General features: G+C 45.8%; 1 protein-coding gene across 1 annotated transcript in view; it reads left to right on the forward strand.

The window, feature by feature from the left end:
• Positions 1-952: 952 nt before the first annotated feature.
• Positions 953-26,077, forward strand: part of ULK2 (unc-51 like autophagy activating kinase 2) — a 107,104-nt gene continuing 81,979 nt past the window's right edge. Inside the window, exons 1-2 of the mRNA XM_040424694.1 lie at positions 953-1,313; positions 14,718-14,810. Coding sequence (XP_040280628.1) covers positions 1,224-1,313; positions 14,718-14,810 — 183 coding nt within the window. The 5' untranslated portion in view covers positions 953-1,223. The remainder of the gene's footprint in view (positions 1,314-14,717; positions 14,811-26,077) is intronic.

Below are 26,077 nucleotides of genomic sequence, written 5' to 3' on the forward strand. Positions count from 1 at the left end.
GAAGCGCTGTTTCACTGCGGCAGTGACCAGGCTCCCTTAGCTTGTTGCCTCTCTGTGCCCGTGTGGACAGGAGGAGTCGGTGTAAACTGTACCAAGCTGACCTTACCTGCTCCTCTGGAGGGCGTAACGTCACGCTTTGGGTAACAAGTGACCATACCGTATCTCGTGAGCTTGACGTAGTTGCAGTCAAGCGGGCACGAGGTGTGGTATCCCTCACAGGCGAATCCGCCCCTGAGTTGTAGGGGTCATTCTGCTGTGTGTGGGCACACTAAGGGGACATAACTACTATGTGGGACTGACAAAGGGGACTGTGCAGGATTGGGGTGTATACATTGGCACTGGACAGAGTTAGCGGCGTGGCTTAGCGTCAAAATATTTGCCACACTACATATGCTGCTCATGATGTCCCTCTTTGAACTTGGGAGGTTTGGGCAACAGTGCAATGCAATGAAATATGGTTTCCTTTAGTCCTAATGGGGACTACAATTATATTCCGTGTTTCCACTCCTGCAACAGTAGGCAGAAAATGGTTTCAAAGGATCGGTAAACCATGGCTGCGTTCTTCCAGAAACAGCACCACAGCTGTCCATGGGCTGTGCCTGGTATTGCATCTTTGAAGTGAATACCACCTGTGGAGGTGGAGAAGTATTTGAAAGAAGGCAGCCATTTCTCTACTCCAGGACAAGAGCTTTTTCATCTTTCACTCAGAGACTATTTAGTAAACATTGCATCCTCCCTGTCACTACAGAGCTCCCCTCCCAGCCTGCGTCATCAGCTCAGCAGCCCTGCGCCAGCCAATCACAGCGCTCCCAGCACCGGCATCGTCCTCAGCATGCCTGCTCGACCTGCACTCTCATTGGTACGCTCGGCCTGCTTTCTGATTGGCTGTCCCAGGTGGAGATGGGCGGAGCTATTAGCAGCAGTGTTTGGGCAGAGTAAAACCCCCCCCTGCTTCCGGCATTAGCTGTAGTCTCTCCCGTTACGCGGAGACACAAAGACTTGGTGGGCATTGCGGAGGGATGGACGCGGCTTGATAGGCACGCCAATGCCTCAGAGAGTCTTGTCTGCCAACCGCTCATCATGTGAGCTGCCCCTGGATGTGTCATGGGCCCCTGGGGACGCGCAGGATGCTTGCACCTTGGACAGCGACTGACGTTGACTTGCTCTTGAGAAAGGGGCGCAGGTGCTTTGGGGCTGCTGAATGACAGCCCCGCAGCCCCAACATGGAGGCGGTGGGAGACTTCGAGTACTGCAGGAAGGACCTGATCGGGCATGGAGCCTTCGCCGTGGTGTTTAAAGGGCGGCACAGGAAGGTAAGCGGCCTCCCTCCTAGGGGACTCATCAGCCAGTGCCCTGGCTCCCTGTGTGTACAGCCCGGCTCATAGGACCTGTATGTACACGTGATGTGCTGCTGCCAGAGTGCCACTGTGCCCCCTCCTCCCTTGTGTAACCTATTGTTCTAACTGACCCCACAAGATGGGTTACCTGTCCATCAGTTACTCTTTCTCTCTGTATATATTAGCAGAATGTTTGTGTGGTTAAAACACATCCACAGAGCCCCCCCCCCCCATAACGGTGACATCCACAGAGCCCCCCCCCCGTAACGGTGACATCCACAGAGCCCCCCCCCCCGTAACGGTGACATCCACAGAGCCCCCCCCCCCCGTAACGGTGACATCCACAGAGCCCCCCCCCCGTAACGGTGACATCCACAGAGCCCCCCCCCCGTAACGGTGTCATCCACAGAGCCCCCCCCCCGTAACGGTGACATCCACAGAGCCCCCCCCCGTAACGGTGACATCCACAGAGCCCCCCCCCCCCGTAACGGTGACATCCACAGAGCCCCCCCCCCCCGTAACGGTGACATCCACAGAGCCCCCCCCCCCCCGTAACGGTGACATCCACAGAGCCCCCCCCCCCCCGTAACGGTGACATCCACAGAGCCCCCCCCCCCGTAACGGTGACATCCACAGAGCCCCCCCGTAACGGTGACATCCACAGAGCCCCCCCCCCCCCCCCCGTAACGGTGACATCCACAGAGCCCCCCGTAACGGTGACATCCACAGAGCCCCCCCCCACACCTACAAATTTAGTTATTACTTTACATTCCCCATATGTCCCCATATGTCTACTTCATGTTTGGATCATTTTGTGAAGGCTTAGAAGTTTAGAAGCAAATCTTGAAATTTTTCAGAAATTTTCAAAAACCCACTTTTTAAGGACCAGTTCAGGTCTGAGGTCACTTTGTGAGGCTTACATAATAGAAACCAGCCAAAAATTACCCTATTCTAGAAACTACACCCTCAAGGTATTCAAAGCTGATTTTACAAACTTTTTTAACCCTTTAGGTGTTCCACAAGAATTAATGAAAAATAGAGATAAAATTTCACTTTTTTGGCAGATTTTCCATTTTAATATTTTTTTTTCCAGTTACAATGCAAGGGTTAACAGCCAAACAAAACTCAATATTTATGGCTCTGATTCTGTAGTTTACGGAAACACCCCATATGTGGTCGTAAAAAAGCTGTATGGGCACACGGCAGGGCGCAGAAGGAAAGGAATGCCATACGGTTTTTGGAAGGCAGATTTTGCTGGACTGTTTTTTTGACATCATGTCCCATTTGAAGCCCCCCTGATGCACCCCTAGAGTAGAAACTCCCAAAAAGTGACCCCATTTTAGAAACTACGGGATAGGGTGGCAGTTTTGTTGGTACTAGTTTAGGGTACATATGATTTTTGGTTGCTCTATATTACACTTTGTGTGAGGCAAGGTAACAATAAATAGCTGTTTTGGCACAGTTTTTATTTTTTGTTATTTACAACATTCATCTGACAGGTTAGATCATGTGGCATTTTTATAGAGCAGGTTGTCACGGATGCTGCGATACCTAATATGTATACAATTTTTACACAATGATTTCATTTTTGAAACAAAAAAAATCATGTTTTAGTGTCTCCATAGTCTAAGAGCCATAGTTTTTTCAGTTTTTGTGTGATTATGTTAGGTAGATGACGGTTTGATTGGCACTATTTTGGGGTGCATATGACTTTTTGATGGCTTGCGATTACACTTTTTGTGATGTAAGGTGACAAAAAATGTTTTTTTTACACCGTTTTTATTTTAATTTTTTTACGGTGGTTAGGTCATGTGATATTTTTATAGAGCAGGTTATTACGGATGTGGCGATACCTAATATGTATACTTTTTTTATTTACTTAAAGGGCTTCTGTCAGCCCACTAAACCGTTTTTTTTTTTTTTTTTGTTTACTAATAATCCCTATACTGCGAGCTCTGCATACATACGGTACCGTATATACTCGAGTATAAGCCGAGGCCCCTAATTTTACCCCCAAAAAATGGGAAAAATTATTGACTCGAGTATAAGACTAGGGTGGGAAATGCAGCTATAATGCAGAGTGTATGTGTATATAATGCACACACTCTACATTATATACACACATCTGCAAGAGGGTGACTCAGATTGATGGGAGTCTGACTCTGACTCCCTGTATTTAATGCAGAGTGTGTGCATTATATACACACACACACACACACACACACACACACACACACACTCTGCATTAAATACAGGGAGCCATCCACAGATCCCCCCCCCTAAACAGTGCCATCCACAGATCCCCCCCCTCCCCTAAACAGTGCCATGATGGCACTGTTTAGGGGAGGGGGGGGATCTGTGGATGGCACTGTTTAGGGGGGAGATCTGTGGATGGCACTGTTTAGGGGGGAGATCTGTGGATGGCACTGTTTAGGGGGGAGATCTGTGGATGGCACTGCCATCCACAGATCCCCCTACAATGCCATCCACAGATCCCACTCCCCGACGCTCACAGCAGTACCGGTATATTTATAAACTAATCAGTACTTTAACTTTAATCATTGCTCATTGCTGAGCTCTTTACTCTGATTATTTGGATATTGATTCTTACTTTGTCTTAGCTCCGGTAATAGCAGGCAGTGCGGGCAGGCGGCGCTCACTCACTGACGTCACGCGCCTGCTCCTCTCACTAGGCGGCGCAGGCGTGTGACGTCAGTGAGTGAGCGCCGCCCCCCGCACTGCCTGCTATTACCGGAGCTATTAGACAAAGTAAGATAGGCAAATAAATAATCCAGGGCTTTACTCATCATCTCCTGGGGGGCCCCGTGGGCCCCCCTGACTTAGGGGCCCGGTCGCAATTGCGACCGCTGCGACCCCTATAGCTACGCCACTGTTGGTCTGTATTATGGCAATGTAAGTTGCCATAATACAGACCTAGACTCGAGTATAAGACAAGGGGGCTTTCTGAGCACAAAAATATGTGCCAAAAAACTCGTCTTATACTCGAGTATATACGGTAAGTTAAATAAACATTTTGGTTCAGTAGAATTTGATAAACAGCTATTTTTAAAATATGCAAATTACCTTGCTACCAGCAAGTAGGGCGGCTACTTGCTGGTAGCAGCCGCATCCTCTGATCCTAATGACGCCCCCTCCGCATTGTGATTGACAGGGCCAGGGAACGGAATCGTTCTCTGCTGGCCCTGCCTGTTAGCATTCAAAATCTGGCGCCTGCGCCGCGGCCGTACGTATCTTCAATCTGCGCAGGCGCACTGAGAGGCGCCCGCTCCATCCTCAATGCGCCTGCGCCGGGTGTAGATGTGACGTCATCAGCAAGTAGCCGCCCTACTTGCTGGTAGCAAGGTAATTTGCATATTTTAAAAATAGCTTTTTATCAAATTCTACTGAACCAAAATGATTATTTAACTTATGTATGCAGAGATTGCAGTGTAGGGATTATTAGTAAACCAAAACAAAAAAAAACGGTTTAGTGGGCTGACAGAAGCCCTTTACACAATAACAGCTTTTTTAAAACAAACAAAATTATGTTTTAGTGTCTCCATATTCTGAGCCATAGTTTTTATTTTTTTGGGCGATTTGTCTTCGGTAGGGGCTAATTTTTTTCGGGATGAGGTGACGGTTAGATTGGTACTATTTTGGTGGGCATACGACTTTTTGATTGCTTGCTGTTGTACTTTTAGTGATGTAAGGTGACAAAAAAATTGTTTATTTAGCAGTTCTTATTTTTTATGGTGTTCATCTGAGGGGTTGGGTCATGTGATATGTTTATAGAGCCAGTCGATACGGACGCGGCGATACCTAATATGTCTACTTTTATTTTTTTTCCCCCTATTTTTTTATTTTATTTAGGGGAAATTCCTTTTTTTTTTTTTTTTTTTTACTGCCGCCAACCGCAGGTCTGAATTGCACCCTGGGACCCCCCGCGCATTGTCCCAGGGTGCCTGCTGATTGATTTCAGCAGGCACCCATTTCCGATCACCGCCTGCCGCGCGGCGGTGATCGGAACTACACGTGATGTACCGGTATGTCATGTGTCCTTAAAGGGGTTGTCCGAGTTATGAAAAAAAAAAAAAAAAAAATTATATATATATATATATATAATCACTGAAAATCTGATGGGCAGCAATATATAACTATGGCTGGTTTCACACTTGCGTTGTCAGGATCCGGCGTGTACTCCATTTGCCGGAATTACACGCCGGATCCGGAAAAACGCAAGTGAACTGAAAGCATTTGAAGACTGATCCGTCTTCAAAATGCGTTCAGTGTTACTATGGCACCCAGGACGCTACTAAAGTCCTGGTTGCCATAGTAGTAGTGGGGAGCGGGGTAGCAGTATACTTACAGTCCGTGCGGCTCCCGGGGCGCTCCAGAATGACGTCAGAGCGCCCCATGCGCATGGATGACGTGTCCAATGCGATCACGTCATCCATGAGCGTGGGGCGCCCTGACGTCACTCTGGAGCGCCCGGGGAGCCGCACGGACGGTAAGTATACTGCTCCCCCGCTCCCCACTACACTTTACCATGGCTGCCAGGACTTTAGCGTCCTTGCAGCCATGGTAACCATTCAGAAAAAGCTAAACGTCGGATCCGGCAATGCGCCGAAACAACGTTTAGCTTAAGGCTGGATCCGGATTAATGCCTTTCAATGGGCATTAATTCCGGATCCGGCCTTGCGGCAAGTGTTCCGGATTTTTGGCCGGAGCAAAAAGCGCAGCATGCTGCGGTATTTTCTCCGGCCAAAAAACATTCCGTTCCGGAACTGAAGGCATCCTGATGCATCCTGAACGGATTTCTCTCCATTCAGAATGCATGGGGATAATCCTGATCAGGATTCTTCCGGCATAGAGCCCCGACGACGGAACTCTATCCCGGAAGAAAAGAACGCAAGTGTGAAAGAGCCCTAAGCTAAGCAAGTTTTATGCAATATATATATATATATATATATATATATATATATATATATATATATATATATATATATATTTCCTTATTTCCCTGGTTATTTTCTGGCCCTTTGTTTACATGCAATAAAAACAATCTCTGCCCCTCCCCCTGCTCTGCTAAGGGAGTGGATACAAGAGCTGCCCTGAGTGACAAGTCTGCCTGCTGGGAGACTCTGCAGCATGTTGTATGTGTAGGACTACAAGTCCAAGCTGTATAATGACACTGCTAAGGGAGTGGATACAAGAGCTGCCCTGAGTGACATGTCTGCCTGCTGGGAGACTCTGCAGCATGTTGTATGTGTAGAACTACAAGTCCCAGCTGTATAATGACACTGCTAATACACACAGGATCTTCCCCCTACCTTCTTGTGCAATGCTCTCTCTAGTCCTTCAGCTCCTGTGCCCAGAATTGTCACTGCTGCAGATACCCAGTGTGTGCAGCTGAAGGGGTTAAGAATCCTAGGAGAGAGCAGACAGCCTGGCAGTGAAGGGGGGCGTGGCCAGCACAGTGACAATCTGTAAACGACCTTTATCAGAGCAGGGAGAGAAGCTGACATCACAGGTCATGTGACCCTCAGTGAGATCTGAGAAACCAGCCACTGGAGATAAAGTGAGTTAATTGGAAAGCTGTTATATTTGCCCAGTTAGGAACATAGAAAGAGCAAAAAAATAACTCGGATAACCCCTTTAAGTACCAGGACATCATGATGTACCGGTACGTCATATGTTCCCAAGAGGTTAAAAAATTGGGCTGGGCATAAAATTTTCAATCGATGGTTTTGCAAAAACGGAACGAATACGGAAGACATACGGATGCATTCAGTATCCATTCCGTTTTTTTAATAGCCCCATTGACTTGAATGTAGCCAAGGAATGTGATTTGCGGTCAATAGGACATGTTCTATCTTTGAACGGAAATACGGAAACGGAATGCATATGGAGTACATTCCGTTTTTTTTTTTGAGGACCCATTGTAATTAATGGTTTCGTATACGGAACGCAAAAAAACGGAATGGAAACAGAAAAAAAAAACGTTTGTGTGCAAGAGGCCTAAGGCTAAGGATCTGCAAACTTTTATAGGCAAACACTAGTCATGTGATGGTGCGATATTAGATCTTTTTTTTGTGTGAATATCTTAAGAGCAGTAGGTCCTAAAAATCCGGTCTAAAAGCTTTCTAAGCACCTTGGTGGTAAAAGTAGAATTGCGTTATGGATTCCGTTACCATGGACCATAACGCAATACTATGACGGAATGCATAATGGAATGCCTTTAGAGGCATGCCGTTATTCATTCCGTCATAATAGAAGTCTATGGCCTGCATAACTGATCCATCCCTTCCTTTGCCATGCTAGTTCCTAGGTACCAGTGAGTGCAGTTGCCGCTCAGTACATGAATGCTGCTATCCACTTATGAATGGCGGTGTAATCTCATGGCTTGTCACTGGCCTATGTAGAAGCCGCTGTTCTCAGGCAGCACTGCAGCCTCTTCTAACAGCAGATCCGTGAGGGTGCCCGGAGTCAGACCCCCACCGATCCGATCAGACATTGATGAACTCTGCTGAGAGGAGGCCACAATCGGTTTTTATTTTTTTTTATTTTTTTAACCAAAGCCTATCCAGCAGGAAGGAGAAGTATAAGTCCTTCCTGACATTTCCCATTCTTTTTGATTTTACTGATGGTTTTGACTTAAAAAAAACGTCATCAAAAACTGAATGTGTGATTCCATCCCAAAGAATATTAAGTATGTTAAAAGGAGTTCCCCTAAAGCAGGCTGACCTTACTTATCACTGCCATGTACGTGGAGATTGATACTACTTTTAGGTCACCTGTGCGTTGTTTTGCTTGTAGAGGTGGCGCCGTGTGAGTAAAACCCTTTGTGGCTACCCCTTCAAACAGTTGATTGGCGGGGGTGCCTGAAATCCCCCCCCCCCCACCCGCCAGTCTGATATTGATGATCTATCTTTGCACTGCCCAATCCCTTTAAGTGCAGTGCAATCTAAAATCTAAAAGTTCTTTCAATGATATGAGTCCATTGTATTTGCAAGCTGCGGGCTCCCGCTCCACAGATTGACTGAGCATAGGGAGAAAGCGGTCAATCAGCTTGCGAATATCATCAAAGGGGTTGTCCAGAATTCTTATATTGCTGGCCTATCCTCAGGGTATCTGATCAGCGGGGGTGCAGGATGTGGTCTATTCTGAGGATACAACCCTTTTAGGAAGACTCCTTGCCCTCGCTGCACATGATATTGAGAAGTGAGACTATGATCAGGGTGTCTGTCACTACCTTATGCTGCCCTCAGATGTGATGGCATAAACCCGGTGACACATGCCCTTTAGCTATACAAGCAGTAAATGTACAGTAAATTCTACCGTTTACAGGAGACGAAAAAATGTGCGTATGACCTTTGTGCGCTTCTACATTTCTGCTGACACACGAGTTCAGCTCCTGATGTGCATGTCCTTATGATGAGCGGATAGAAATACTTGATCATATTTACTAAAGGCCGATATCCCATTACTTGTATGTGTGAGGGGGGTCACAGCAGATGGGCTTTCTGGGCCGCTCCTTTCTGGGGGGGGAACAGGTGACCTGGTGAATTCAGCCGATTATTTGCTACTGGGCTCAAGGACCAGGGAGTTAGTTGAGTGATGTCACCGTCTGTGCCCTCCCGCCTCATTCAGGTGTACCATACTGACTTCTTGTAATGAGTGTAAGGGGACGGGCACCAAATGCTGCCGGTTTTGTTGTGGAAATGCTGCGGGTTTACTGTAGATTTCGCGCTCTGCATTTCATCAGGTGGAATCCCTGGCGGAAATTGGCAGTCAAACCTGACATTCGGCGGATTAGAAATCCGCACTGGAAATTTTCACAGATCTCATCCCCATTTCTGAGCCGCTGCAGAAAAATCCGCTGTCTGACTACTTCTTCTCCATCCACAGTGCAGGGAAGTGCAGTCCTGGTGACCATTGGCTACCAGTGGTATTACAATAGTAACTAAAAGACGCTACTGCGATTCCTTTAGGCCACATTCACACGATTTGGCTCACCCAAATAACCACTGTTTGAGGTGAGACACAAGCTGACATGGGACACTTCCCATGATACGGCATGGATAAGAACTACCCACTATCCAGAGTGAAGGTACGAGGCTAAAACCACCTTGATCTTACATTTCCCCTGAATACTGTTGTGAAGTCCCCTGATGATGTCTGAAAAGCAAGACTGAAACATGGCGTGTAGGGCTCTGTAATTAGGGTTACGTAGAACACTAGACCCATACTGAGGGAAAGGTTCGGTGTGGGGTCGCCCCTGTCGGGGCGGGTGCTCCATGTGTGCTAGGCAGGCAATAAGAACAGCCCTCATATAGGCAGGAAAGCCATAATAGGGTGTACTAGGAGGAGTGAAAGTGCCACCTAAACACAAACACCTTGGTCACGCTGGTTCCAGGTATCGCCCACGGCCTGGACCTTCCTCCATTTGTTGTGGATCCCACAAGACGTGGTAAGACCCACCCTTATTCACTTTTCGTGATTTGTAATAGTGGAGGTGGAGGTATATTAATTGTTGTCTCTCACCCAGTGGTAATCACCATATTTTAAATGATCTAGTAAATGTTATGTTTCATGAATCCCAGTTTACAAAATAATCTATTATATATATTATATTTGGGTGTGACTACATATACGGCTACACACTTATCATAGTGTGGCGGTATAACTAATATCATTTCACATTCACACGATGCAGAATACACCCACAGTGTAGTCAGGCCCGTCGCTAACAGACAGGCAAAACGAGCAATTGCTTGGGGCCCCGAGCTGGCCCGGGGCCAAGCAGAGCCGGTGCTTGTTTTGCTTCCTTTAAGGCTGCAGCACTCCTGGTTACCTCCCGAGTTCCTCCTCTGCTGACTGCTGCTCTGTAGCGTGGCCGAGCTCTCCTCCTCTACCTCCTGGCTGTCACTCAGTCCGGCCGGGTACCGTGCGGTACAGGAACTGAATCTCCTGACCTGTACCACGCGGTTCCCGGCCGCACTGAGTGACAGCCAGGACTGGAGGTAGAGAGCGAGGAGCTCAGCCACGCTACAGGGTCATTTCATGCACATTAAATGCAACAGCAGTATTTGCACTGTAAACCTCCTTTTTTATTTATATAAAGTGTGGGTGAACTTAAACTGTATGGCTATACTGTGGTTCCTGTACGCTTTGCGTGCGTAAGGTGGGGAGGGCGTGGAGGGGGGGCCTCCATGTCTATTTTGCTTGGGGCCCCCAAATTCCTTCAAATGGCCCTGAGTGTAGTACAATACCAGCAAAGTGTATGAGATTCCACAAATTTCGTACAATTTGCAGATTGTTTCTGTGCGGAAATTGACCTATAGCATCCACGGCATGTCAATTATGTTTGCAGTTTTAGATGTTTTTCACCCTTCTCCAATGAAAGGTGAGATCTGCGGCAAAACCGCATCAAATTAGAGATTGTGGATATGTTGCAGAAACGCACAGAAATCCACACGGAAATTGATGCAGATCTTATGTGCAATCACCCGCATCTTGTGCAGGCGGTCTTAGAGAAGCATGTTGGCACAGAATTTAGCCATCACATAATGTCTGACCGGATATTCACCACCGTGCTATAGATGGGATGCCCACAGTGCACATTGTGAATGTGGTGTTATTTGTTGTCACCCAACGTTCCTAGTATCACATGGCCATCGGTGTCAGATAGGTGGGAGTCCGACTCCTGTCAGCTTCTTGAAGGGGCTGTATTGTGAGCACCCCAATGTTTATCTGCACCCTGTCTACATGGTAGCGGATGTGCAGGGGAATTGCAGCTTTTTGTCCTATTCACTTGAATAGGGGCTTACCTGCAGTCATCTGTGATGATCCCACCAGCAGCATGCCAGACTAAGGGCTCTTTAACACTTGCGTTGTCCGGATCCGTCGTGTACTCCATTTGCCGGAATTACACGCCGGATCCGGAAAAACGCGTAAGAACGCATAATTTTTTCTTTCCGGATGCGTCTTTCCGGCTTTTTTGGTAAGAGACTAATCCGGAAATCCTGAAGCCAACATCAACGTTTTTTTGCCGGATCCGTATGACGTATGCCAGCCAAGTCCGTCCTACTTCCTGGCGCAGGCGCAACTTCCGGATCCGTTGTTGCGTCGTAACAACTGAAGATGTTAGGACGGATTCGTAATAATACATTTCAATGGGCTATTACGTCGATGCAGCAAGTGTTCAGGATTTTTGGCATGCTGCGGTATTTTCTACGGCCAAAAAACGTTCCGGTCCTGAACTAAAGGCATCCTAATGCATCCTGAACGGATTTCTCTCCATTCAGAATGCATGGGGATAATCCTGATCAGGATTTTTACGGCATAGAGCCCCGACGACGGAACTCTATGCCGGAAAACAAAAGCGTGAAACAAGTGTGAAAGAGCCCTAAACTGTCCGACAGTGGCCGATCATGACATACACGTAGCTACAGTCGACTGCTAAAACTTTCCAACCTGCTTGACTGTATTTTCGGCAGACAGAAGCTTTAGTTTGGCGATTTACATATTTTTGTTGGTGCTAGTTTTCCAAATGATGGCCCAAATTCGGACTTCTTATTCCTCATCTCTGGCCAGCTTTACCTCCTGCTGGGTCTTACATTGGAGAGACTCTGGCAGTACAGATGGTGAGGCAACCAGGGGCGGAATTGGGAACTGGTAGCCCTCGAAAAAAAAAAAGAAAGTGGCCCCATGTTGAATGTTCTAAAGCAGGATTGCTCAACTTGCAGCCCTCCAGCTGCTGCAGAACTACAAATCCCAGCATGCCTGGACAGACTACAGCTATTAGCGCATGCTGGGATTTGTAGTTTTGCAACAGCTGGATGACCGCTGGTTGAGCATCCCTGGTCTAAAGTAACAGAAGGCAGGGCCAGCAGTACCTTTAGTGCAGCACAAAATACTCCCCCCGTGCATTAATCAACTGTATCCCTACCCTAAGGATGGCAATGCGGTTGCGTTCAGGAGGGGGACCTGCTGTCGCAGTACCTGATGCTCCTAGCATTAATAAAGGCTAAGAGCATATATTATGTACCCAGCGAGCGGCCATGAGGAGGGCTCAGGGGCCCCCTGGGCATCCGCCCACCGGGAAATTTCCCTGTAATGCCTATGGCCAGTCCGCCCCCTGGAGGCAGCCATAGGATGCTGTATAGTTGCCAATACACTTGTGCTGCCTAGTGTGCACTTGCGTTTTTCTGCACCTGATGTCAGATCAGACAGGAGAGAGGTGTTACAGTCCTCATACCTGCATGTCTCCTGCCATAAGAGAAAAGTAATAAAACCTTTTCCGCCCTTCTTCACACTGATTCTGCTGCTAAAATTTGGACTGTAAATACAGTAGTATAAATGTGGCTGAGGTTTTGTTAATGACGTGTTTGGCATAGTAAGACACAAACCGTATAGTCAATAAATCACTGTTGGCTAAACACTGACATTGAGGGTCGTGGCTGTGATGATTTATAAGAGCCTGTAAAGGTAATGTTATGCCAGGGGGCACAGAGCAGAGTCCATGTGCCAATGTCCCAAGTGTCTTGCCGCTGTGATGAAGGTGTCTACTTGATCCGTCACCAGCTTACTTCTTATGATATGGATTGATTGACAGCACTGCAGCTTAGGGATTTGTGCTCTGAGGTAGAGCTGACGCAGCCTGTCTGACTGCTGATGTGGAAGCAATATACAGTATGCTTTGGCTGGTCACATTATCTACTTCATGGATGTGTCTGGTCCTAAGGTGTAATCTATGCCAATGATTGAAAGATTATCTGTCAACAGTAATGCCCCTTTAAGAAAGAGCATCTATACCTGGGGTCCACATCCATTTGTCATCTGAAAACCTCGAAGTTTGTGAATTGATTTCCGTCAGTTTGCAATGAAGGTCCATCTGGGTGTTACCAGATGGGGTGTGTCCCACTCCCTGCACAGTCTGACACTGTCCAATCAGTTCTGTCAGACTGTGCAGGCACACACCTCAGGTAACACCCAGCTGACCTTTACTGCAAACTGCTAGTAATTCATAACTTTCAGCAGGATTAATAGAGGAATGGCACATGTTACAGTTATAAGAATAGATTCCCTAGGATTGTTATTACATGGGGGATGCAAGTAGTTACTACAACAGACATGTCAGGCGAGGTGACAGGTCCTCTTTAAGAAAACTTAGAGGTTTTACCATCTGTGACATTTATGGCAAACTGAAAGGATAGAAGTAACATGCTACTTATTCTCTCTTTTTTATTATTTTAACTGAGCAGAAATTTTTCGTGACATGAGAACTATTCAGATCTGTGGGATTTGATGCTGATTCTGCCATGGTATCCACTTGAAATCAATGTGAATGTTTTCCATTATCCCCAGTAGCATGCATGACCTATTCAGCGATTCATACTCGCCAGTTCCCCTCCACTCGTATTCTGTACAAGGGTTCCTGTTGGCCATCTTCCAGTCCAGACAGGGTATGGACATGGTCACCGGCGCCACTGCAGCATCTGTCCGCAGTGCTGCTTGGGAATATGTCACCGCTGAAGTCATTGGCTGCAGTGGCGTAGGTGACCATGTCCATGCTCTGCCAGAAGTAAGCAAGCGGAAAACAGAAGATAGCCAAGTGGGACGCAGGGTGCAGGACCAGAGAGGTAGTAGAGAAGTATGACTCTTTCAGTAGGTCATACATTCTACCAGGATAAACAAAAACTTAAAGGGGTTTTCCAAGACATCAGTATCTGATCGGTGGGGTCCAACAACTGTTACCCCCGCCGATCAGCTGGCTGTGAAGGCGCAGACGTCACAGTAGCGCCACGACCTTCTCTCGGCTCATCAAGTACAGTACCCTACATGGTATAGCGGATTTGCTTGGTATCCCAGCTCACTTGAATGGGGCTGAGCTGTGCCTAGGCCATGTCACCGATGAATGTGACGTCACATGGTCAAAGCTAAGCTGCGAGAAGGCCACAACGCTACTCTGAGGGCTGGTGCCTTCTCAAACAGGGGTCCCGAGTGTCAGACCCCCACCGATCAAATACTGATGACCTACCCTGAGGATAGGTCATCAGTCTTAGTCTTGTAAAACCCCTTTTAAGGTTAAACCATCATCCTGTGTCCTATCGATATACAGTTTGTGAAATGTCAGTGCGTTGTGGCCATTACTTTGTCACGTCATTGCCGTGTGTTAAACATGGTCCTGTTAATAACATTTGTTTTTAGATACATGGCAATGACTGGGCACAGCTGTCTACAAGGGATTTGACAGACTGCTTGGTGGCAGCTGCCTAGATTTCTGAGCAGGACAACATGAAATTAAATTAGGACTCCTGTCGCGTTGCTTGTGCTTCTGTGGAAAAGTTTGTCTTAATCCTTTCTCTTTCTGCTTAGAAAACAGACTGGGAGGTGGCTATAAAGAGCATCAATAAAAAGAACTTATCAAAGTCACAGATCCTGCTTGGCAAAGAGATCAAAATACTGAAGGTAAGGTTTATTACCCCGTTCAGTGAAAATGCTGTACAGTGACGCTTCAGTACTTTTATGTTAGAGATTTTCCAGGATGTTTGTCTTCTTCCAAAAACAGCGCCACACCTGCCCATGGATGGTGTCTGGTAGTGCAGCCCAGGTCTGTTGAATGGGACTAAGCTGCAATACCACACACAACCTGTGGGCACTGTACCTGGAAGAACGCAGTTGCAGTCATGTTTTCTGATCCCAGACAACCTCTTTAATGGGGCCTGCTAATGACTGGACCAGATATGCTATGTTTTCTGCTGGTGTTATCTGGTTTTCTCATGCTGCAGTTATCTTTTGGTCTTGCGCAGCTTCTTTTCTGTGGTAATAAGGGTCACTGAGGTCCAGTTTACCGTTGGTCTGTAATGCTGACGGTGGGGCAGACCTGCCCGGTGTGCTTCTTCCTTTACAGCACACACAAGATGAATTGAGGTGCATGCTCCATGATGGTGGACTGTGTCAGCGTGTGATCGGAAGTCACAGATGTCAGAAGCACACCTTATCTTCTTCTGGAAACATCATGATACTGTTCATGGGCAGTCATGTTGTATAGGCCCAGAGGATACGGATCTGTCCTGGTCACGTGATGGACACTCAGGTCCTAGACTGAGGACAGTTACAGTAGTTATTAGACCTCGGTCTTGCAATGATCCTTGTACCTGTGTGTCCATCACATCACCTGGACTGATTGATTTTTATGTGCTGGAAACAAACAATGAAGGTTCCTATGGAATGACTGCAAGCAGAGATCTTGGAATCCATGAGGAATTGATACAGAAAGTAAATTGGAAAATTCAAAAAAGAAAAAAAGAGAATAAGATCGCACATCCACAAGCTTAGCTTTGATCTATAACTGCTTCTCAGCAAAATTAACATCGCTTCTCAGCGCAATAATTAGTATACAGGCCCCTATACTGCTTTTGATCAAAAAGTACACCAATGCCTCATTGGTGTACTTTTTGATCAAAAGGCATAAGCCCACAATTGGAAAATTGTGTAACTTTTCCTTATACAATGGATAACTCATTTGCTGACACAGGAATAGCCCTTTTGGGGTTCATGCACACCACCATGGTTTGGGTCCGCATCCAATCCGAATTTTTTGCTGGTCAGATGCGGACCCATTCACTTCAGTGGGGCCGCAAAAGATACGGACAGCACTCTATGAGCATTCTGTGACGTTCGAAAAATTATAGAACACGTCCTATTCTTGTCTGCATTACAGACAAGGATAGGGCTGTTCTATTAGGGGCGGCCGTTCTGCAAAATGTGGAATGCACACAGCCGGTATCCGTGTTTTGTGGATCCGCAAAACCGCCCACGTTCGTGAGGCTTTGTTCACATGTGCGTTGAATTTTCCATTATTCTGTTCTATCAGAGATGCAGAATAATGGAACAAAAAACCTGCAAGGGGCTGTCCCTGGTGCTGAAGAAGCAATCTCCTGCATCTTGATTGACAGGGCTAGACTACTTGACCGGCTTTGCCAATCTCATGCCTACGTCGCTGCTCCACGGAGCAGTGGCTATGTTTGTGCTTCCAAAGCAGTGACTGTGCATGCGCTACAAGAATTCTTGTTCATAAGCCAAATTGATTCACGCATCCCTACTCAAGATAGGTCATCAGTAGGGCTGGGCGATATAGACGATATACGTTATAAGCTATAGAGATTTTGTCTATATCGCCCTACTGCGATAGAACATGGCACGCGCCGCTGCCGCTGACCACCAATGAGAACAGAGAGGAGCAGGAGGGGAGGGACTGTTGCCACTGCGCCACCAATGAATATAGTTATTGCTTGAATACAAACGTAGCCTGCGTGTGCCGGTCATATCCCATACCCGGCACCCAACCTCTGACTGTGCGCTGTGATCCGTCGCAATTAACCCCTCAGGTCCTCAGGGGTTAATTGCAGTGGATCGCAGCGCGCAGTCATAGAGGCCGGGTATGGGATATGGCCGACACCCACAGCCTACGTTTGTATTCAAGCAATAACTATATTCATTGGTGGCGCAGTGGCCACAGTCCCTCCCTTCTACTCCCCCTCTTCTCACTCAGTACGAATTGCGGTGGCTCCTCACCAGGCTCGGACTGGCCCACAGGGGTACAGGGGAATCCCCCGGTGGGCCCCTGAGCAAGGTGGGCCCCTAGTCTCCCAACCCCTGCACAAGTGGCACATAACACATTAGATTTAGTACATTACATACTAGGCCTACACAATATATCGCCAAAGCAATCGCAATAAATCGCCTTATCGCAATCGCCAATTGGCCGACCCAAAAATGCTGCAATTGTATTACCATATTTTTCACTTATATAAGACAAACTTTTGTATGGGGGGGAAAATGGCAGTGCATCTTATAAAGCGATGGTTGACTTTTTATGTGGCTGACTCAGATGTATCGCCGGCCGCTATGTTGCACAGCGCGGCCGGCGATACATCAGTTACAGTGCGGGGAGGGAGGAGGGGCTGGAGGCAAGTCGTTATTTTAATGAACAAATGTTCTTCTATTTATTCTGTTTATCTGTTCTGTGCAGTGCTATAAAGAAAATGGCAAGTTTTGTATTTTGTACTTTTGCAGTAATGCAAATATGTTATTTAATTTAGTAAAAGATGTTTTATTTTGAAAAAAACTGTGCATTTCAGTTCTTGAGTTAAGCATAACTACATTTCAGCATTATCAGTAATTTCTGTGTGCTTTTGCCTTGAAAATACAAGCAAATAGACCTCTAGCACAATTCCCTTAAAATATTGCATCACATATCGTTATCGCAATTTTTAGGGCCCTAATCACAATCGCACAAAATTCCAATATCGTGCAGCCCTACCTATATTCAATGTACAGCACCTCAACCAGCTTATGTTCATATAAAAAAACTTGTTAGATTATTTATTATATTTGAATGTATCCGTACGGTGGGCCCCCAAAATAAATTTTACTGGTGGTCCCTAGGTACCCCAGTCCGACACTGCTCCTCACCCATTGGTGGCAGTGGCAGCTTCTGATCAGAGCCCCAGCAGTGTAATCCTGGGGCTTAAGCTCCCTGCTGCTGTGTGCACTATGCACAGGGCATCAGGGACAGTGTGAGATCCTATTCATCCTAATAGAGCTCTGTTAGGGGCTAGAATCCTTGTCCTATTCACCCTAAGGGGGCTAATTGTTAGTAAATAAAAAGTAAAAATCAAAAAAATGTTTAACCCCCCCCCCCCATCCCCCCAAAATATAGTACCCCTGTTAGGCCGCTGTTTGAAGAGGCTAGTAAGCACTGCAGCGTCTTCTAGGCCAGTGACATCACATTCATTGGTCATTTGGCCTAGTTGCATCTCAGTCCTACTTTAGTGGATGGGCCTGAAGCTGCAGTACCAAGCACAGCCACGATACAATGCACGTGGCTGTGCTTGGGAGGCCACAGCACGCACTGGAGCACCGCAACCTTTTTTAACAGCTGATCGGTTGTGGTTCTGGATTTTGGACCCCCCACCGATCAGATATTGATGAGAACAGATCATTAGTTTCGAACTCCAGGAAAACCCTTTTTGAATGAAGTTTTTGAGCATCACTTACACTCAGATAGTGTCTACTATTTTCGGCAGAAGAAAAATAAAGGATACATGACAGCATGGGTCTTTAATTTTTTTTTATTTTTTATATTATAGTCAATGGATGACAGATAGAAATGGATGATATTCCATTTGTATCCATCTTTCAATCTATTTAACCCCTTAGTGACCACCAATATGCCTTTTTACTGACGTAAACAAAGGGGGTTTAAGACAGATAGCTGGTGTTAATCAATGATTATATGTACCCAAAATGGTGCATTAAAAACTATAACTTGTCCTGCCAAAAATAAGGCCTCATAAAGGTATATTGATGAAAAAACGAAAAAGTTATAGCTCTTGGAATGCAATTTTGATAAAATGTGCGTGGTCACTAAGGGGATCCTGCTTATGTGTTCCCCTGATGGAACAAAATAGCAGAACAGCCAATGCAGGTGAACAAGCTGCCAAGACACGGTGAGATATTTTGGGCAGAATTGACAGACTGTGATTACCTATCACTTCTAAGTAGAAGTGTTTACCCTTATATACTAGGCTTGGACCCTCACAGTAACCGATCCCTAAGAACGGAAAGGTCTCATTGTCTGTAACCAGCATAAGGACCCTATTTTGTATCTGCATCCAATCTGCATTTTTTGTGAATAGAACGTGGACCAATTCAGTTCTATGGGTCAGCAAAAAGTAAATAGATAGCACACAGATGTCATCAGTATACTGTCCGCATCTGTGTGTCCTTTCTGCAAATGATACATGTCCTATTCTTGACCATACTGCGGACACGAACAGTCATTTCTAGTGATGGAGATGCAGACTGACTGTATCCGTATTTTGTGGATCTGTACTTTGCAGACTGAAATAAGGATGTGTGTGTGCATAAGGCCTTGAAGTGTACCTAAAATTTTACTTTAACTTTATTAAAATCTATTGTACGTGTGATAAAAAGCATGTTTGTAATATACTAGACTTTACTTTTTCCTAGAGAAATAAGGATCTGAAGGTCACCATATCGGTACAGGTTATAGCAGAGCGGACTGAGCGCAGGGCAGGAGCTATATAGCACATTTTGCACCCACACCTGAACTTTAGGTGCCTATTTTGTTAGGAAAAGTAAAAAAAAAAAGAATTAAAGTATATTACAAACATACTTTTTATCACCCGTATAATAGGTTTTAATAAAGTTACAGTGAAAGATTAAGTTTTTGTTTGTGGACATTATTTTTGTGGGGCCTGGCAGAACCTGTCCCAAGGGCTGTAGGGATGAGCGAACTTGTGTTTTTAAGTTCAGCATACAAGGTTCGGGTTATCTCAGAATTCCGTTATGGATTCCGCTACCACGTACTATAACTTATGGTCCGTGGTAGCGAAATCCATAATGGAATTCTTAGATGACCCAAACCTTGTACGCTGAACTTGAAAACACAAGTTCGCTCATCTCTAAAAGGCTGCCATTGGAAAAATCACAGGTTGCAGGACAGGTCTGTTAAAGTGAATCTAAATAATCTCTGCATAGTCCATATAAATTAAATGTAAGGGGCATAAAAAAAGACATTTCCTGTTTCTGTAAGATTTAGTAAAGGCCTGTTCAGGTCATGCAGTGAATGTTTGATGCGATGACAAATGTTACTTGAAAGCAGCTGTATGCATCTGAGATTGACCCCAAATATGTGTTGTCTTCCCCTCGACTTGTGTGGAGAGCGGGTGTCTTAGCGTGTTACCATATACACACTCACCACTAATAAAGAGTGCAATTTACAGTGAGTGCATATAAATCTGTAGCTCATGGTGTCCACCCCGGTTATTATTCTGTATCATGGCTGAAAAGTAATCATTCTAATAGTCCACAAGCTCCTTCATCCAGTGTTCTGCTCAGTGCAGCCAAAATGCGGTGGTAAACCTCTGGGTGCTTAAAATGCAAATGCATGTCACAAAGAGGATTATTCTGCCTTTTGATAAAACAGATGCGACGCAATGCTGTGAAGGTAATCCCTTTAATAATTGGTTATCCCTGAGATATCTGACAAAGAATTGTATAATATGTCACTTGATATTAATATATACAGATCGGGGAAGCGAATAACATTGATTATCTGGTGACAACGACCCTTGTCAAGGAACGAGATGCATGTATATCATATTGGGCAGCAAGTGAACAGTTCTTGATGATGGTTTGTTGGACATGGGCAAGCATAATGATCTAAGTGACTTTGACAGGGTCAGAGCATCTCTAAAAGGGCAGGTCTTGTAAGGTGTTCCTGGTAATTACTGGTTAGTACCTACAAAAAGTGGTCCAAGGAGGTACAACTCGTGAACCAGTAACTGGGTCATGGTCACCCCAGGCTAGTTGATGCACGTGGGGAATGAAGGCTCTCCAGTCTGGTCCAAGCCCCCCAAGAAGAGCTTCTCTAGCACTGAAGTGCTGAAAAACCTAATACTGGCTATGATAGAAAGGTGTTCAGTTTTACAGCTTGCTTTGTATGGGGTTGTGTACCTGTAGACCAGTCATGGTGTCTATGCTGACCCCTGTCCATTGCCAAACCTCTTTCAACGTGACCACGGAGAACTGGGTGGCCTTGTCTGAAGAACCAGGTTTTCTTTTACATCACGTGGGTGGCCAGGTGAGTGTGAATTGCTTAGGGTATGTTCACACGGCATCTTGGAATTTTGTGGTGGACACCCATGCGGAAATTTCGCTATCGGCTGCGTGTTTTCTGCCTCCTATTTATTTCAATGGGAGGCAGCACTCCGCGACTTTCATTGCTGCCTCTCATTGAAATGAATGGCAGACAGAAAGGACGCTGCTGCTGGCGGGATTTCGGCAAAATTTCAGTACAGCTGTCCTCTTCGAAATTACACAGAAAAAAAAGCTCTGTGAGCGGCCTCTAATTTGGGAAGATGATGGCACCAGGATGCACTAATATTTTACTCCAGTTTTCTGGTATAAATGATAACTGAAATCTACTCGGGGGGCCAAAGTAGATTTCAATCTTGGCGCATGTACTGGTGGAGAAGAAAGCAAGCCAGGGGAGGCAATGTGATGCTCTGGGTCATGCTTTCCAGAAAAACCATGGTATGTTTCATAGTAACATACAAAAATCTTCATGACAATGGTTTTACCTAATGGCAGTGGCCTCTTTCAGCAGGATAATGCGCCTGCTGCACTGCAGAAATTGTTCAGGACTGGTTTGAGGAACATGACGAGTCCAAGTCATTTACATGCTTCCAAATTCCTAGATCTCAATCTAATCAAGAATCTGTGGGATGTGCTGTAAAAACAAATCCGATCTTTAGAGGACCCACCTCACCACTTGCAGGACTTAAATGATCGCGCAAGATACCACAAGATGCCTTCAGAGTTCTTGTGGAGTTCATGTAGTTTATGCTCCAATTTATAAACCACATTCAGGAAAGGATTTGTAGCCTGGAAATATGAAAAGCTATTTTCTTACATGTTACAGTGCATCACTTGGATTTTTACTGTATCATTTAGATGCATTCAGCCTTTATGGTTGTAACTTGAATATATAGGCTTCCTCGTTGGATAGATTGGGCAGGTAATATAAAGAACAGAACATACAGGTTATGAGGACATCTTTCCTATCATTGATTTAGGTTAAATTTGTATGATGCGGTACCAGATTCGGTCCCTCTGTTTTTTTAACTCGCATTTCATGTAGACAGTCATCAACGTCTGCCTTTAGTCTTGTCTGATCTCCAGATGACTCCAAAAGTCCTTGCTGTGTCCCCTGTCGGATTCTGTTCAGCATTTTACTAATGTACTAGTTTCTAACGCTGTAATCTACAATGTTGTGGTATTTATATGAATATGAACGGGGTACCTGCTTCTTTGTAACCATGACCTTTTGGGCAGCTGCAGAGAGTGTCTTCCTCTCTTTGGAGGCCCTGGCACATGTCTGTATTTCATGGATGGCCTACTGTTAATAGGCAGCATATACTGCCTTTGTACCCTACGGGTCAGATAAAGAGTAGCCAGCCACTTCCCCTAACAGGTCACAGGGAGCAGACATGAAATAAGCTTAGCATCTGGGGACTTTATAGACCTGTGGTCTAGTTTAGACAACCCTCTTATTTGTATGAAATGCTATATATCCTGCCACAGTATTATTATTATTATTATTATTATTATTATTATTTTTTCTGGTGCCCATTTTATATAATAAATGGAAACCTCCAAAGAAAAAGATTGAACTGCTAACTCGTGGAGTGCATGTGGGCTTGTGTATCTCAGTGTCTTTGCCTACCCTTTGTATGATACTATATCTCCTTTTTTGGGGAGCTCCTAAATGGCGTGAGGCCAGAAAACGCTCCCCTAGAATTCTGGGAATAGGGTATGCAAATGTGCTTTTAACAAGCTCTGCCTTTGATGCCACCAGTTGTAAAGTAACTATCCTCGAAGTGTCACGGGGTAGCGTCACGGGTATAAAGATAGAGCAGAGGTGCACCCACTGAGCTGCCACCCGGACCCCTGTCCCTGCCTACTTTCACCACCCGCCTTAGGTGACGGGGTGCAACTGGGCGACAGTCCCTGACCTGAGTAAGTGCAAGCAGTGAGATAGAGACAGCACGGAAGCGGACAGCCAATGAGAGGTAGCACTCGAGCGGACAGATAGGTGGAAGAAGCAAGGTACCACCAAAAACGGAAAGGCGAGGCGGGTCAACTAGCCGGGGTCAGTCCAGGAGGTCATATCAGTACGAGGGAGGAGACCGAGACAGATCCGAGAGCGGGCCGAGGTCAAAATCCAGGAGGTCACGTCAGTACAAGAGAAGAGGCAAAGACCAAATCCAAAAGCAAGCTGAGGTCAAAATCCGAGAGGTAGCGTCAAGGTTCAGGGAGCAGGCAGAAGAGGTGTCAGGAAGCAGATCAATGGTCAAATCCAAAGGTAAGCTAAATAACAATAATAATACACTGCCTAAGGCTCCATTCACACGTCCGCTAAATGTGTCCGCATCCTTTCCGCAATTTTGCGGAAAGGGTGCGGACCCATTCATTCTCTATGGGGACGGAATGGTTGCGGACAGCACACAGTGTGCTGTCTGCAGCCGCAATTGCGGAGCGCAGCCCCGATTTTGGGTCCGCAGCTCCGCAAAAAGATAGAGCATGTCCTATTCTTGTCCGCAGCTTGCGGACAAGAATAGGCATTTTAATGGGGGTGACTGGCTGGTGTGTTGCGGACCCACAATTTGCGGGTCCGCAACACACCACGGACGTGTGAATTAAGCCTTAGGGACCTAGCCAGCAGGTTGCCTGTATTTATAGTGGGGAGTGAGGGTCATGTAACGTGGCCAGCGTCACATGACCGACAGACAGACAAGTCGAGCACCAAGTGATCAGCTCGGCGCTCAAGGCAGACCTAGGAGCAGGGAGCCTCCCAGCTAGCAAAGCCGCCCTGGGAATGTGGCCGAACACAGATCTAAGCTAAGGGCTCATTTACATCCCCTCTACCCCTTGTATGCTAATTCAAGCGTGCAAGGAGGCCATAGTGGCATGCCTATGAGAGTACCCAGAGGCATAGGTAGTCAAACACTGCCCTGAAAAGTCCACAGTTATAGTAGCAAACTGCTGCTACCACTAGTAGGTGTGCAGACTTAACCACCAATGAGGGTTTAAAGGGAAACACCAGGATGATTTTTTTTACCTGCCTGGGCCTTTTGTAGCACCAAAGGAGTCTGGAATATGCTAGTCCCCACCTTCCCCCGTTCTGCTATTTCAGACTAGATACCAAGATGTTGGCACAGGCATGAGAGAATTCCTGCAGCCTCATCCATAAAACAATTTAAGGTGTTATATCTGTCTGATATCAGCTACATGGTATCTTGAAGGGTATATAACGCGTACATACAGTAACTATGAATCCTATTATCCATCCAGAGGCAGGAGTTAGGGCATGTTGTCTGATATTCTTGCCAGCAATCTACTTACTATTTTAAACTGCCGGGGCTGACGACGTGGGAGTCTTTCTTCATGTATTCCAAAACCCAGAGAGAGTTATGCAAGCACCTCTCCACCCCTCTCTCTTGGTCACAAGTCATAATATATTTTCAGAATTTTACAGCCTCCTTCTACGCCTTGAATATCGGGAATCTTGGCATTCTGACAACTGATTGTTCAGGGAGTGTAAACAGTTGTGTAATGTGCTATAATCGAGGATATGTTTTCTTTGTCTAAAATCCATACACTCGGAACGCCTAACTAAACATTCTCAGACTACATAAAGCGTATTATGTCAGTATTACGCAGCGGTGATATGGAATTGCCTTGCGACTCGTACATTTCAGGGGTTTCTCCATTTGTAATATCTCCTAACTTCATGGCAGAAAATGACATTAGTGAGTGTCTTGATGCTGTGACCTGAATGAAGGGGTGACACTTGCTAAACTGTTGGAACGCCTCAGTTGTGATTTGCCTTTGAGTGTTGAATATATCTGGAGACTTCTGTAATTCAGATGGATCTAAACAAATTGTATGTTCAGTCCTTGCGCACTAGGCTTCAGTGCCCGGTTATGACGTTCTACAGAAATTTTGGGTGGTAAGGAGCTAGCGGAGTCCACTTATGTACCAGCGTAGCATATTCCTGATGGGAAATTAAGAAGGACCTGTCACCACCAGTCCAATATGTAGACAGCATGTTATAGAGCAGGAGAATCTGAGCAAATTGATATATAGTTTTGCGGGAAAATATTAAAAGTTAGAATTTATACATTAAAATTTCAGCTTTTTTTTTTTTTTTTTAGCTCAGTTGTACACGTGGGAGATGTTATCAGTGACTGGCAGCTAGCTATGTATACAAACTTACACAGAAAATGCTTTCAATCACAGAACACCGCCCCTGTGTACAACTCTGTGTCTTGCATCTACCTATGTATACACACTTATACAGAGAATGCTATCAATCACTGATAACGCCTCCCTTGTGTACAGCTATCAGTGACTGACAGCTATCTATGTATACACATTTACACAGAGAATGCTATCAATCACCGACAACACCTCCCCCGTGTACAACTATCAGTGACTGACCGCTATCTATGTATACACACTTAGGGTCCATTTACATAACCGCATTATGGGTCCGCATCCGTTTCGCAATTATGCGGAACGGGTGTGGACCCATTCATTTTCAATGGGGCCGCAAAAGATGCAGACAGCACACTGTGTGCTGTCCGCATCCGCCCTTCCATTCCACGGCCCCGCAAAAAAAAAGAACATGTCCTATTCTTGTCCGCAGCCACGGACAAGTAAAGGAATTTCTATTATAGTGCCGGCCATATGCGGTCCGCAAAATGCGGAACGCACATGGCCAGTGTCCGTGTTTTGCAGATCCTCAATTTGCGGACCACAAAACACTTGCTGACATGTGAATGGACCCTTACACAGAGATTGCTATCACTGATAACACTTTCCCATGTACAACTATCAGTGAATAACCGCTATCTCTTTATGCACATTTACACAATCACTGATAACACTTCCCCTGTGTACAAGGAGCAGCTGCGAGCGCAGTCACCTTCTCTAACAGCTGAATGGCAGGGGTCTCTAGTGTCCGACCCTCACCGATCAGATACTGATTACCTATCCAGAGGATAGGTTATCAGTATTTAAATCTCGGAAAACCCCTTTAAAGCTGTTTTTATACTGCTAATCAGTTATATAGTCAGGGT

The sequence above is a fragment of the Bufo bufo genome, chromosome 3 (genome assembly GCF_905171765.1).
Source record: "Bufo bufo chromosome 3, aBufBuf1.1, whole genome shotgun sequence".
Lineage (NCBI taxonomy): Eukaryota > Metazoa > Chordata > Amphibia > Anura > Bufonidae > Bufo > Bufo bufo.